Source organism: Larimichthys crocea, chromosome XVI (genome assembly GCF_000972845.2).
Source record: "Larimichthys crocea isolate SSNF chromosome XVI, L_crocea_2.0, whole genome shotgun sequence".
NCBI lineage: Eukaryota > Metazoa > Chordata > Actinopteri > Sciaenidae > Larimichthys > Larimichthys crocea.
Window position 1 is genome coordinate 8,318,711 of NC_040026.1, and position 14,530 is coordinate 8,333,240.

At 37.2% G+C, this 14,530-nt stretch overlaps 1 protein-coding gene and 1 long non-coding RNA gene across 2 annotated transcripts; one reads left to right on the forward strand and one right to left on the reverse strand.

Annotated features, from left to right (window-relative positions):
• Window positions 1–532: 532 nt before the first annotated feature.
• On the reverse strand, window positions 533–12,384 carry LOC104935555 (carbonic anhydrase 4). Its single transcript, XM_027289085.1, has 18 exons — window positions 12,288–12,384; window positions 10,271–10,293; window positions 9,903–9,957; window positions 9,026–9,064; window positions 8,754–8,930; window positions 8,458–8,609; window positions 8,259–8,348; window positions 8,010–8,076; window positions 7,567–7,730; window positions 5,249–5,351; window positions 5,130–5,162; window positions 4,867–5,043; window positions 3,785–3,939; window positions 3,599–3,688; window positions 2,890–2,979; window positions 2,740–2,806; window positions 2,481–2,644; window positions 533–1,094 (listed from the first exon to the last, which is right to left on the reverse strand). The coding sequence occupies exons 3-18, from the start codon at window positions 9,955–9,957 to the stop codon at window positions 930–932; spliced, it is 1,788 nt and encodes a 595-aa protein (XP_027144886.1). The 5' UTR covers window positions 10,271–10,293; window positions 12,288–12,384; the 3' UTR covers window positions 533–929.
• A 443-nt stretch (window positions 12,385–12,827) lies between these two features.
• Window positions 12,828–14,339, forward strand: LOC113747822 (uncharacterized). Its single transcript, XR_003463915.1, has 2 exons — window positions 12,828–12,931; window positions 13,983–14,339. It is a non-coding gene; the product is annotated as an uncharacterized LOC113747822 (long non-coding RNA).
• The last annotated feature ends 191 nt before the right edge of the window (window positions 14,340–14,530 follow it).

The following is a 14,530-nucleotide window of genomic DNA, read 5'->3' on the forward strand; positions in this document are numbered from 1 at the left end:
GACTGGCATGCATGCTAGTCCATCCATCCATTCTTTAGCAAGACTGGCATTTTCTGTCTTGGGTAGATTTCAAGTTTGTGCCTTGGCCTTTTATGAAACCTATGGTGTTCGTTAAGTAAAAGTGCCTTTACTGTACGACCTTTTATATTTTGGCTGATCTGGATTATTGATTGAGAGTTTTAAATCTTGAGTGACAGTGTATACCAGATCAGGTGGTATTTTCTCATTTAGAGTCACATTGCCTGAAAGAAGGCTAAAATATTTAGTGCTATTTAATATATCTCCAGTTCTAAAGGTCAGGGAAGTAAACGTTTAATTGAAATCCATACCCAGTTTCTTTTACTGGTTGCTTTGGAGCTCTTTAACCTTGTCTAATAAATTCAGTAATGTCAAGAAATACGTTTAATATCAGGCCCTTACGTTATGGCACTGACGACTGATAAATATAAAGACAAACGGAGTTGTACATTGATATCTTTCAGTCTGCAACTGGATAGAAGAAACAACAAACAAATAGTGACAATTCAAGAACTCACTTTCAAACAACATGAATTATTTATTTTTTAGCTTTCAGTGGTTATAATAGTACACACAATAATAATTATCAAATAATTTATTTTGTGGTTAACAACTGCAATAGTGGTGTAGTTTAGTAGAAAAAGTCTTAATTCATCTGAGATTTAGGTATCTTATATTATACTGCACACGTTTTGATTAAGCAAAGCAAAAAGGGATATGACTAGTTTGAGAAGTATGTATGTCACAAATCCAATGAAAAGTAACCAAGTATTTTTCTAATGAATACTGGATACATTCTGATAAATACATTTTGGATATTGATAATGCGAGCAGTGCAAAACAAATCATTAGTGCAATATATTTTAGTCTTCACACTAGTCCCAATAAGCTAACCTTGTCACAAATGCAGATCATATGAAAAAGGCCCAGAGACTTGCCAGCACCATAAACAGTATGATGGGAACTGGGGCAATGGCAATGGATGCTGAATACGTGGTGTAGATTTTCCTACTATGAAGAGGCTGTACAGGCCGAAACACGTCATGCTGCTCTGTAGAATTCGGAAACATCATCATCTGGCGGTAAGAAACAAAATCATTTAGAACAGATTGGGGTTAAATTCATTATTTTCACTTGATGTATGTCAACCACAACAGCTACTTCTTTGGAAAATTATGTCCTTGCACCAGTTAAACTTGTCAGGCAGTGGTGAAGGCCGCCATGCATACGTAATAGGATTACAACAGAGAACATTCATTATAACAGTCATACAGCTCGTCATCAAGCTCTGCAGTGGCCTGATGATGAGCCACTCATTTGAATCAGGTGTGTTGGAGCAGGAAACATCTAGCTTAGCTTATTTCTCTGTGCAAGAGCTCTATTGTTGTTTATATGATATGTTCCTTCATTAAATATTAGAACTGTAATTTATTTTGAGTTAATTCTTTATTTCACCTTAAACTGTGATTTCACTGCCATGAATAAACAGTAGAACACCAAATGTGTTAATCTGCCTTAAAAAGTAACAAATGCACCATTCTGCTTTTTAGTTCAGTTTTGGTAAAAACCTCAGCCTTTATCACAATTAAAGTATATATTTGTAACCCGTTTTTAGATTTTTTTTATTCTCAGAGTGTATCTCTGTTTTTGGACATTTTATAAAAACTTTAAAAAGAATAAAATAAATAAATAAATCAGACATAAATCATGATGTAGCCTACATGAAGGATGCACATCAATTCATCACGGTTAAGCATACTGTAGCATTTTATATATGTTACATATATGAAACATAAAGGCCATATTCCCACCTCAATTTCCACATTGTATTGCATCATTTGAGATCTAAGTGGACTCTTTTTAACCTGAATTGAGAATTGGTGCCACCAACTGTTCTCTCAATGCACTCAAAAATGTGCACTAATACACATTTTCTTTTGATGATTTTGTGTTAATTCAGTGGCAACTTGGCTAGTTTCAGAAAGGAAAACTGCAGTGTTTGTCTTTTCAATGGGATTTCTTGACAAAGAAAAACAGCCGTCTTCATAAAAAACAAAAACCGTTACTTTACAAAAATGCCTTGAAACTACAGTGAAAGTCAGCAATGTATTCTCAGTTATCATTTCACTTCAAATCCAGTGATGTGCAACCACGTGAACTTGAAGGATGCCAAACAAACTATGGCATCAGATAACACTGCATACCAGTGTAGCATATCTCTTGACTCTGTTTTCTGTACTTTTGATTGTCCTTTCATATAAGCAGTCATTTCAAAGCGAAATAATGACCTTTCTACGGGATAAGAATTACCATTACAGATACTTCAGTTTAAATTCAAGTATATGCTAGCTATTCCCAATTGTGAATGGTGTTTATGACCCTGTTCTAGTAATTATGACTACAATGCTTCACATGTAAATCTCACTGGGAACTTCCATTTGAACTAGTAGAGTAGCACGTACCAGCGCTTGGTCCACCTTGATAGTCTCTTTAAAGACTGTCCAAACCACCGCCTCATTACATGAAGGGGTGGTTAAGGAGCCATTGTAACGATAGTAACTATCTCGGTTCACATCGCCAAGCAAGTCATCGATGGAGATCTCGTCTGTAAAGGTAACTTCTCTGCCTACATGGAAGCAAAAGAAGACGTAGTGATGCATTCATGAGTCCACATTCTGTTTCTTTAATGTTATATGCAACAAAACAAAAGTGTGCACTTACCGATTTCTTTAATTAATGAAAGGTAGTTGGTCAGATTCGTCCAGGCCATATGAGATGTTGGATTTGTCTACCGAGACAAACACGCTGAATATTTAAGGACTGTTTAGAGATAAACAGAATCTGCTGGTTTAAAAATGCTAAACCACTTACCCCCTGATGTTCTGTACCGCCGCTGCTGCTGCTGCTACCACTACTACTACTGCTGCTGCTGCTGCTGCTGCTTTTGGGGATCTCTTTAGCCTGGAAAAATAGACCTTGAAAAGTCTGTTGTCTAAATAGATTCTCAAATTTATACGGTAAAAGAAAGCGTGATTCCCTCAGCTAAATGTGCACTATGAAAACTATTCAGTCAGATTGAAATAGCCCCTTTCGTAGAGGATTTATACAGAATGCATACTGTCGCTTTTGTATCTGACGTACAATATGAATAATGCCTGATGGACCGTTTCCTGATGAGATTTCTCATGACAATAACAATGCTTTATCATTTTGTGAAATGTTTTGCTTTCAAACAAAACAAAAACATGGAGGGACATGCATAAAATGCTCAGTGATGACAGCAGACCGTAGACATTCATGTCCCTAATGATAAAACTCTGGTATGTGGTATGCAGTGTTACGTGTCATACTGTTGATGTATTTCACAAACAGGGTACAGCACAAATACTCTCATTTACAAATTCCGAAATACCAAACCACACCTACACAAACTGTATGTAGTTTATAGTAATTGCTATAGTTAACTGTTATTGTGGTTAGTACACAAACAATTATCATACTTAACTGTTTTATGCTGAGGGGAAATTAAATAATGCTCGCACACGAACTGCAACTACAAACAAAATATGATTCATGTTACCTCAATAAAGAATCCCAGCACTGCAAGGCCATTATGAGTCTCGACTGCCTGAGTCAAAGTTAAATCCTTCCTCTTGTTCACTATGTGCAGCTGGACAAAGACACAAATAATAATATGTAAAGCAAAATCTGTTGGAAAAACAATGAGTTCACAACAACAATACAGTGGCTCAACGCTTATAACTACCTCCATCGGGTATCTCTGTGAATCCACTGTGTGCTCTGAGCCCTTGGAGTCATGTGATGGGAGACCCCAGTGGAAGTGGAACTGAATGGTGGAGTAGACGTGTCCCAAACCTCCACCTGAGACCTCCACTGTATTCTCCTTCAGCTTACACTTCACTTGGAGTTAGACAAGACCAGAAGGAAAAGTGAAAATTGCTTTCTGAGACTTAAATGTATTTGACTTTTTTTTGTTTCCCGAGGTGGGGGGGGACTAAATAATAAAAAAATAATACCACATGCAAACCCACAGAAATGTGCTGAATGTAATGAAAAAAAAAAAAGTACATTTGTCATTTTGGACATCATCATGAATTAATAATCTTGATTATTTAAGCTTCTAAATGTATCCTTGATTAATTAGTCAACAAAAATGATGAACTTCCCAGATGACAAAGGGAAGTCATCAAATTATTTGTTTTGACCGACCAACAGTCCAAAACCGAAAGTGTATGTTTGTAATATAACAAAGAAAAGCAGCCAAACTTTTGCTTTGAGACCCTGGAACCATTAAATTAATAATAAAGTCAATAAAGTTGCTGCAGATCATTTTTTTTGAAAACTAGACCTAATTTACTTACCATCAGCAGAGTGCTGATGCTTGTCATGGAGATCAAAGATTGCATGTGTCATTTTGCAACATATAAATACCTCGTACTTTTTTTTCCAGTCACACGTAACTTGTCCAACATGTTCTCTTATCATTACAGTCAACAGAAAGAATTGTTTATGCTCTCTGCCTCATTAACAGTTGGTGGCTTGTCACAGGGCACTTTTTCACTGGTTTAGTTGCGTGACTTTAGTTTTGTGGTATTGGTTCACGCAACTCAACTGGGTCAACAAGTGTTGACGACAAAAGAAACTATTTTGTTGCCCTCAGTCAAATGCATTTTCAATTAGTGGGCCTTGAGTGTTGGATTCAAAAGCATTTCTCTCCACTGATTTGTTCTGCTTGTCACAGCTGTAATCATAGCCCTAAATTTAGGTTTAGTTTTTCTTTGTAGTCTCAGCAGCATCAGTCCATGATATGAAAGAAAACTTTAATACCTGTGTGGCCTGTGTTAGTGATCGTCTTGATGGCATGTTTGTCGTTAAAATGTGTAAAGGTGAAGCCACCAAGGTTCTTGTCCACCATAGCGTTTTTTCTTTCAATGTTGATGGGTGACTGGCGATCGCCGCCACAGTGGGATTGAGGCAGAAGGTGCCATTTTGAGGGACTGTACACTGTGGGTAGAGAGGACATCAAGACATGGCCAAGTCCTGTTCTAATAGCACTGAAATGCCCAGTCATCTGATTTGTATATACATACCACACTTTCCATGAGCTTCATAGCACCATGGAGCTAAAAGAAAAACAAAACCCGAACAGTTTATTTATTATATTGTTACATGTTTTATCATAAAGTCTATGTGTGATTTTCCAACTCACCGTGTTGAGATAAAGGAGGGGAAGCAAATACTTGGCGTGTATTAAGTTGTTGCGTAGGCCGATAAGCGATGGGGAGTCCGGTCTTCATGGGAAACAGCTGAATCTGTAAAACATAGCAACAGATCCAGTGATGTTACTGACAAAAATTAATTTTAAAATTGCTAATGAACAGTAGTAGACATCAGTAAGGAGGCTCTTGGTTTGAGCCTTGGCACTTAAGTTAATTGGGGACTCTAAATTTCCCGTAGGTGTGAGTGGTTGTTTTAGTCTATGTGCCCTGTGATGAGCTGGGAACTTGCTGCACTTCTCACCCCAAGTCAGCTGGGATAGACCCAACGTGACCCTGATGAGGATAAGTGGTTACAAATAACGAATGAGTAGAATGAGTAGAAGCACAGACAGATGAGTTGATTGGCTCCTTTGATGTTGACATCCCATAGTTTGATGACAGCACAATGAAGATAACGCACAACCTTGCCAAAACTATTCGTGCTGTCACTAAGCCCTTAAAAAAAAAAAAAAAAAAAAAAAAAAGAACTAGAAAAACTAGGTCCTCATTAGTTCCCAGATCTGTTTATTGATAGGTTTTGTTTTTGCTGCCTGGTTTGCTGCAGCAGGTTCACTTCAGAGCATTTTATCAAAACATGTCAAATAAAAACGATATACTGTATTTACATGCACATTCTCACAATAGTTTGTTCACAATCTGACAAAAAAAAAAGTATTAAATGAAGTATTAATAACTCTCTGGGGTTGGGGCGATAGTAAAAAGCAATTGATAGGACACCAGAGCCTTAAAGACACTGTAGCAGAGGCTTTTCACACTTATTGAGCCACAACTACAACTACTTTCTAGTTTGTTTGTTTTTTTTAAAGCTTTTTAGATTTAAGTTATGTGATTGTATTCTTTACATTTCGATCTTAATTGTTGCTGCAAACAATTTGTCCTGCAGGTACCATCACGCATTTTTATCACATCTCAGTACGTCATTCATGATTCTCATCAACATACGTCTTTTAGCTGGAAACGGCAGTCAGGCAGATAACCAGTTTCATGATGTGGGCTATTATTCAAGTTGCATTCATCACCCAGACATGAGTCAGTGGGTGTGTTATGCTAGTAATGGCCAGTGTATCCCAATACTGCAACTGACAATGACTTCAGTGACATAACTTAAGGCAATTTATTTGTGTCTTTATGTCTTCTCTCTAGAGCTTTATACATATACATGAGTACTCCCTGACACCTGTAATCATAAAACTGTAAATATGAGATGTCAGTAAATTAGCGTAATTTCTTGACTTTCAAAATAAGAGTTGCTTGAAAATTTGGAATGCCTACTGTATGGGCTCCAGGCCGTGAGAAGTGTATAATACTTTAAGTCACACCCCATCAACTTTTTGATTTATTGTGGTGAAAGTGGATCATATTTTAGCAACTCATATTTTAGCAACTGTCGTGTTTTGAGTGATACACATATATTTAAATGTAATATAATAGAAGCACGCATATAGACACACCGATGAGAAAAAATGTTCAGGAAGCACAGCTGGGACAACTGCCGGCATTAAATGTTCCTGTCCGGCCAGATAACAGTCAGTGAGTTTTTAGTTCGCCTTGACCAGATTATGGAGAAGTCAAACACACACACACACACACACACACACACACACACAACTGCACATTTCCCACTCATTTGCGTGACGCTCAGTCAGTTAAGGTCATGTACCCACAGAGCCAACAGACACAGCGAACCAGGAATACGTGCATTCTACTATATGAGTGATGGCAGCTGTCAGTAGATAAATGAACAGTGAGAGATCACTTGAGAAAGATGTGTCATTTTAAAATAACTCGGATGCTTTCAACAGTCACCTGGAATTTGCTCAACAGTTCATCTTGTTGTTAAAGTCAACAGAAGATAAGTATTTATCAAACCAGATACCAGCATGTCCTGTCTGTACTGAAACTGGTGGCGCTGCATGAATCAGTGGCTGCCAGAGGTCACCAGACTTTCCTCTGTTGTACAGTGTGACCAAAGAATGACATATGACCAAAAACAGACAGACAGTCAGAAATACAAAGCGTCACACTTAGTATTTCCTCACACAACTCAAGATTGGTCAACCTAGTTAGATGTGTGGTGATGGCAGTAGGCAAAAAGTATGTTTTAAAGAGGAGTACTATTTTAGACTCTACTCATAGCTTTTATTGTATTCTCTGTTTTATCACTTGGCTTTTTAATTGTCCTTCCACAAAACATGGCCCGTCCTCCTCTTATCCTGCAAAAGAAAGGTCTCCAGGCCGCCCAACTCACCAGATCTTTGTGGAGGTTAATTGGTTCATGAAAGACTGTCCACACGACTGCTTCGTTGCACTTGGGGGTGGTTAGGGATCCCATGTATCGGTAGTATTTTGTGAGGTCTACATTTCCAATTAGGTCATTGATAGAGAGGTTGAGATTTATTTGAGGCTCAATATCTGTGAAGATGCAAGAAACAAAACAAGATGTGATAATATGGAAGTTGCTTGATTTGCAGTCGGACTGCCTGTGCTACTTATATTTACACTGCTGCCAAGAACCTGTGAGAGCCCTGTAACTTATGACTTGGCATCCACACACCCACACCCACACACACCCACACACAGGTGCGTGTTCCATACCTGACAAACAATTTTATACCTACAATGCATTTTGTCCTAGAGCTCAAGCACTTCAAAGCACACATAAGATCTTAGTGTAATGAGAGGCCAAAATACCAGTTTTGTTTGACAGGTAAGATGTGAGCATGCTCCATGGTCCTGTTGCATGCCCATCTTCTGTTGCCTTTAATAAGAAAAGGCATTATAATTACACTTGCAAAATTAGTTTGATAACGTGAAAATTTAATTTCGTACATTTACTCCTATACTTCTTAAATGATATTTCCAACAAGCAAGTTGAAATTCTGGAAAAATGTAAACATTTCAATTATTTTTTGGGATAGTAATTTGAAGTGTAGGACATACATTTATGAAAAATCCAAGAACTGCAATTCCCGTGGAGTCCTTTACAGCCTCGTCCACAGTAAGACCTTTCTTCAGACTGACAATGTGCATCTAAAAAAGATGGCATGGATTGAGTAGACAAAGTAAGGTAAAATAAGAAGCACAGGCTATAGAATAGAGGCATGTTGTTTATAGTGAATGCCAGTAAACAATACTGTACCTCCATTGGATAACGGTAACCATTAATCTTGTGCTCAGATCCAGGATGATGTTCTGTATGACCCCAGTGGAAGTGAAACTGAAGTGTAGAATATGTTTCATCAAGTCCACCTCCACTTACTTCAACTTCATGTTCCTTCAATTTGCATTTCACTATGGATGGAAGAGCATGTAGTTACAGTCCAAGAATACGGAAGTTAAATCATGTCCTTGTTGTGCACCTACTACACTTGTGATACAAAAACAGAAACTAAATTGTAGAACAAAAAAAGAACGTGGAAGTCTGAGTTTGCGTACCTGTGTGTCCATCATAAACGATGGTCTTAATGACATGCTGAGACGTGAAGTTGACAAAGGTAAAGTTAAGCAGTTTTGGGTCAGTCTGAACCATGCTGGTGTCTATATCAATAGGGGACTGCCTTTTTCCTCCACAGTAAGAACCCTCGAGGTCTTCCCAGTAGCCCGGAGTATTAACTTTGAAAATAAGAGTTGTTGTTTTTTTTAATACCACAAACTAACAGACTAATGATGGTTTGATCCAAATCAATCAGACATCTGTCCTTACTTACCGCAGCCAGTGTAGCACCATTCACTTCCAGTAGCTGAAACTGAAATATAGCAGACATACTTCAGTATATGAGACTTTATTAGTATTAGCATGAGGAAATGCTACTCTGTCTGAGGAATACTGGGACTGGGTGTGACTGACGATAAGTACATTTACTAAGGTACCTATCTTGGTTGCATTCCTTTTCCTGCTGCTTTATACTTTCAAAAGATTCAGAGAGAGATGCACTTTTTACTTCCCAACAATTATTGTAACTTTAAAAGATTTAAAAAAAATACAATGCATTGCTAAAGAAGCATTGCTAAGTTGTTAGAGAGAAATGTTCCCTTCTAAACTCCTCATATAGTTTTCTAACAGTTTGAGGTCCAAAGACATCAAATTACCACACATTTGACACAAAAAGCTAGATTAGGCAACAACAACAACAAAAATACTGCTCTCATTTTATATTGTGACCTGAGCACTAGCTTGAGAAGCACTGAGCTCAATGACTGAAATGCATTTATCTGTTCTGACCTTGATCAGCTACAGCAGTGAAATACTAAAGAATATATATTTTTTAAATGTGTCTGTACTTTATACTGTAGAATCTGAATGCAGTACCTTCATGGGGTATTTCAAGATTGATGGATTGCTAATTTTAAGTAAAAGATCAGATTAAACACCAAAATAAAGACACCATGGATCATGCAGTATGGTGGACAGCTTTAAGCAACGCTCTTTTTCTCAACTTTGTTAATTTTGCGTATTGGATCCATTTTACTGGGTTTAAATGTGAGAAATTTGGCAGCTTACATCCTAAATAATCTTATATCTGACTAAAAAAAAGGAATGGAATATATCACAGGAATCATAGAGATAAATGTATTTTTACTCACCATCTTTCAACAAAGCTCCTAAAGTCAGACACAGCACAAGTGAGGAGAAATGCATCTGCATGAGGAGAAGGAAGCCTATTAACTAGATAATTTGATTAGCTTTTTCATTTATGAAGTTACCAAGTTTTGAGATAGAGGAAACCGCTCTATACCATCCATTAATTTTAACAGGCTCACTACTGTGTACTACCTACTAGTGAAATCCCATTTAGATCAAAAGATTTGTGATGTTGATTGGTTGCAAATCTGGTTTTATATAATATGGAAGGAACTGATAGCAGATGACAAAGTAACATCATCAGCTAAGGACTTGAAATGTCCAAAAAAAAAAAAAAAAACAATTGTGTTAAAGTTTATCAAATTCTTACCTTACTGTCTGAGCTTGAAGTCCCTAAAATAAAAAGGTATGTTAATTAAGGTGTCACATTAAAAACGTGTGTCCATTCCCAAATGTGTCTGTAAGTGAGGAGAAGCTGGAGAAGTGTCCCAATATGTTTCAAGTCAATGACATTGGAGGGTCATGGAAATGGGTGAGGGGCCTTTTGTGGATACATAACCAAGACCTATGTGGGACATGTAATGTGACTACAGAGCTCTTCCTTCAGGCCATTGCAATCAAAATAGTGGTGTTTGGACCAAGCAAATCCCAAGAAAATCTAGGTGTTTACACATCAAAGTTTACAGCTAAATGAATCAATTTCCATGACACAGCACTCTATACACAGCGTTATATAAGGGGTGAAATTTTGTCGCTGTTTAACCTTAATTCAAAAGCATTATTTGGATACATCATTATCATTTAAAAAAGCAGTATATGAAAAAAGAAACACATTATAAGACACATGTAGTTCTAAGCAATTAAGGCATTTAAGTATCTATTAATGTACTGTGTTAACAATTAGAACTTTGAGTATATTTTATATTATTACAAATTTTTCTATATTGTGAGTTTCTATACCAGCATCCATATCTGGGTGCTCACAGGAGGAGGAATTTTACTTATACAGCTGTGTTAATTAACTATTATATTTAAATCTTCAGACTCTAAATTACCAGACCAAAGGTTCCAGCAGATACTCCTGTAAACTTCATCACAGGATTACCTTACAGACAACCCTAAAACAGCCAGTTTGAACAGGACGGAAGTGCAAACCGATACCTTCAGCAACAATAGACTAAAAGACAAAACAGCCCGAACCACAATTCAGATTAAAGATATTATTTGCAACTGGATTGCTCTCCAGTTGCTTTACTTTGCTTTTTGGACCCCGCTAGACTAAGCTTTTAATTAACAGGTTGTTCTGTAAACTGATATGAGAGGTTTTAGACACTGGATTGTTGAATGACTGACCACGCTTCGAGCTTAAGTCATTGAGCAATGTTGACCATAAAACACAGTAACGTGACACTGCACTGTACTTCTGGGTCAGTGCAGTTTGTGTCATTTACCTCTGATTAAATTTCAGCTGCTCAACTTGTCAAATCTCTTGAAGGCGTGGGTGAGACATGCCAATGTGGTTTTGCTGTTTGGAAGGAAAAAAAAAAAAAAACTTATGTTGCCTTATGTTTTTGGTGCACTTTGTTGTCAGCAGGATTACAGGGGGGAAAAAAATACTGCCACAGGTTTCATTAAACTTGGTGAAGTTAATTTTGGATTAGAGTTAAACCAAAGGGCAGCTGTAAATATTGTGAGATTCACAGGTGAGTTGGAATCAGTTCAACTGGTAGGGATCATCACTTTGTAAGCCACTACAACTTCCTCCTACTTGACAAGTTAATTGTCTTCTTTCTTGCCTGTGCTGTTTGTGTGCCAGGCACAAAGTCTTCTTCAATTAATGGGAACTTTTTGCATCACAATGAGAATTTTTTTGGCATGCAAAATGTCTTCATACCAAGTAATGTTTATTTTAGTTACCTATGCTTAGGCACTCCACGCCTGTGACAATACAACACAACTGGTTTTCTGTTCTTTATCTTGTCCTCACACGGTCCAACACACCGCATTACCCAAAGCGAAGCATACACACTACCTTTTTGCAAAACAAAAAACAGCAGGGCTGCGGCTTTTCCAAAACAATAACAAGGACATGAACTTTATGGCAGGTAAACTGATGAACAAATTCAATTTTGCCCCCTTGTAGAGGTATCTTAGTTTCCAATATTCCAAAGGTTTAGACCTTTTAAGAGAGGCGTCCTGAAAAAAAATGTTAATTCATGTTGCTGCGCTAACATTCAATGGACTGTATCAGTTTCTCTATCAAAAGGTTACTACCTCCCATGCACAAAGCCTTGGCTCTCTTTGTGTTTATACGTCAATACCAAGTTACTATGACTAACAAAATTAAAATACACCATAACATTCCATAACACTGAATAAGGCCTCACCTGAAAACCTCCCAGTGAGGCGAAAAGCTCAGAGCTGAGTTGAAATGTTTCACCTGAGCAGCAGCTGGACCTCTTTTAGTAATCAGTATGTGATTGGATTGACAGTTGTCTGTTTCATTCATTTCAAGTTGTGGCGGTCACAAAACTTTTGAAGTGGTATTTTAGAAATAAAATTAATAAAATAGAATAGGATTATAAAATTAGGGCTACCAGGAAATAAAAGAGAAAAGGGGAGAATTAGACAGATTAGATTAGACTTTTATATCTATAGATGTTGTGGATTAAACAGACAAACCAATACTGCCTCTGTGTGAGTGCGAGTGGAGGGGGCTGCGATCCAGAAATGCACTGCTAAATCATAACACACCATTTGCTGTAGCTTCATGCAATTGTTCTGTTTTTAACTTCTGAGCATACTCCACCATTTTATTGGTTTATAGTTCACTTGTCACTGTGAGAACTGCCCAGACAGGTGGAGCTTTTCATGGTCAGAAATGTTACCAGGCCTCTTAAATCAAATTTATAAGTCTGAAGGCCTGGAGTAGGTTGGGTCAAGACGTGTGTGCACACATCATTTGACTATAAATCAAATCTAACAGGGAGAGACCAACCCTCTGCTCTGAACATCAGTGGTGGGAACTCAGGTACTGTGAACTTTTTTCTTTCGTTTTTAAGCATTTTACTTGAGTATTTCCATTTTCTGTTACTTTGTACTTCTGCTCAACTATAATTCAGAAGCAAATGTAATTTTTACTCTGCTATGTCCTTTAGTATCTAGTTACTTTGCAGATTTCAGCTGGCTGCTGCTGTAATAAAACAAGCTTTATTACTTAAACTGCTTGCATGATGCATAATTCCTAAATTAATGCACACAGAGTTTGAGGTGATAGGATTGCATATATCTTAAAGAGTTTACAAGAACTGTTGCATGGCAGGAAAATAAATAAACCTTTCTTTGCAGTGACATTTGTACATATCTTGTTTTTGTTTTGTTTTTATAGATGAGGTAAATTAGAGTTTAAATAGTATTATTTTTCTCAAACTCTCTCTTAAGTAAATATATTTTGTTTATTGTATTGGCTAATATATCTCACTTTAAATATAGAATGATCACTTAAAGCAATAAATGGAAAATTGTTTATATATGAGTAAAATATGTCTTAAAGCAGTATTGATGATTCTCTAAAGATTCATGTTGCCACCTACAGAGGTTAAACCTATTTGACTTGTAACAACACGGCCTTACCTCTGGCACCACCCTCTGGCCTGACCTCACTCTTTTTGTTCTTGTTTTTTGTTAAGTGACCTCAAAGAATTTCCCTGCTTGCATCAGGAATGTATGTGTACATTCAAGTCTCTCAATGCACTCCATAGCCATTTATCCCGCTTTCACACCATAAGTGTGGATCAACCGCAGACTGTAGACTCTCACAAAAGGTTTCGCTGTTTGTCATGTAAATTTCTTGAACCCTGCACTGAAACTGAATACTTTGCACATCTGCGGAGTATTCATTTAAAAGTAAATCACAAAGTTGATTGTCCTTATAAAGACTGTAATGCACACATGGAGAGCATACTTGGAAGAATTTCAAATCTGAAATGATGAAAATCCTAATATTTAGACCACACAGCTGATTGTAGACAAATTGCTGTTAACCTGAATATCCTCCTTTTGTCTTGTTTCTCGCACTATAGAATCTTAATGAAGGAGACTCTGTGGACATTCCTGTGGGAATCCTCTGCTATGAGGACACCAGCCCAGCAAGCCCAGCAAGCCCAGCATCGCCACAACTAAACCCATCAAGAGTGGGGATCATCCTGAGGGCAGCCTTCTAATGGAAGCACTCACCAACCTACCTCAGGCAATGTGCCTCTTGCTTGGCTTTACCTACCCACTCTACCTGCAGTACCTGAAATGCTTAAAAAACAGGTAATGCTAAATTTGGGTGAAAGTGAACTACCTCCCAAAGATCAAAAGCTCAAGAATGATCTTGCTGATTGTTAATACATATTTGTTGCTTTGTTGTGTTTAAATAAAATAAAGAAAATGTACTGCATTGTGTGGTCATTGACAAAAGAATAATTTTATTGGAGTTTTCTTATTCCAAATATAATATTTTAAAACTTAATATATTCATGTTTTTAATAAAACGTAAGTGTATTTGATTTATAATATTAAGTTTATTATTGTACTTGTACTATTGTACTATTAAGTAGACTCCACTATACTTTTCTATTGTGAT

Excerpts from the sequence above, each read along its gene's own strand:
- LOC104935555 (XM_027289085.1), bottom strand. The coding sequence starts at position 9,957 with ATGCATTTCTCCTCACTTGTGCTGTGTCTGACTTTAGGAGCTTTGTTG. Across the intron at positions 8,610-8,753 it reads CGTTTATGATGGACACACAG|TGAAATGCAAATTGAAGGAA; the intron begins GTACGCAAACTC and ends TTCCATCCATAG. Across the intron at positions 7,731-8,009 it reads TTACCTGTCAAACAAAACTG|ATATTGAGCCTCAAATAAAT; the intron begins GTATTTTGGCCT and ends GCATCTTCACAG.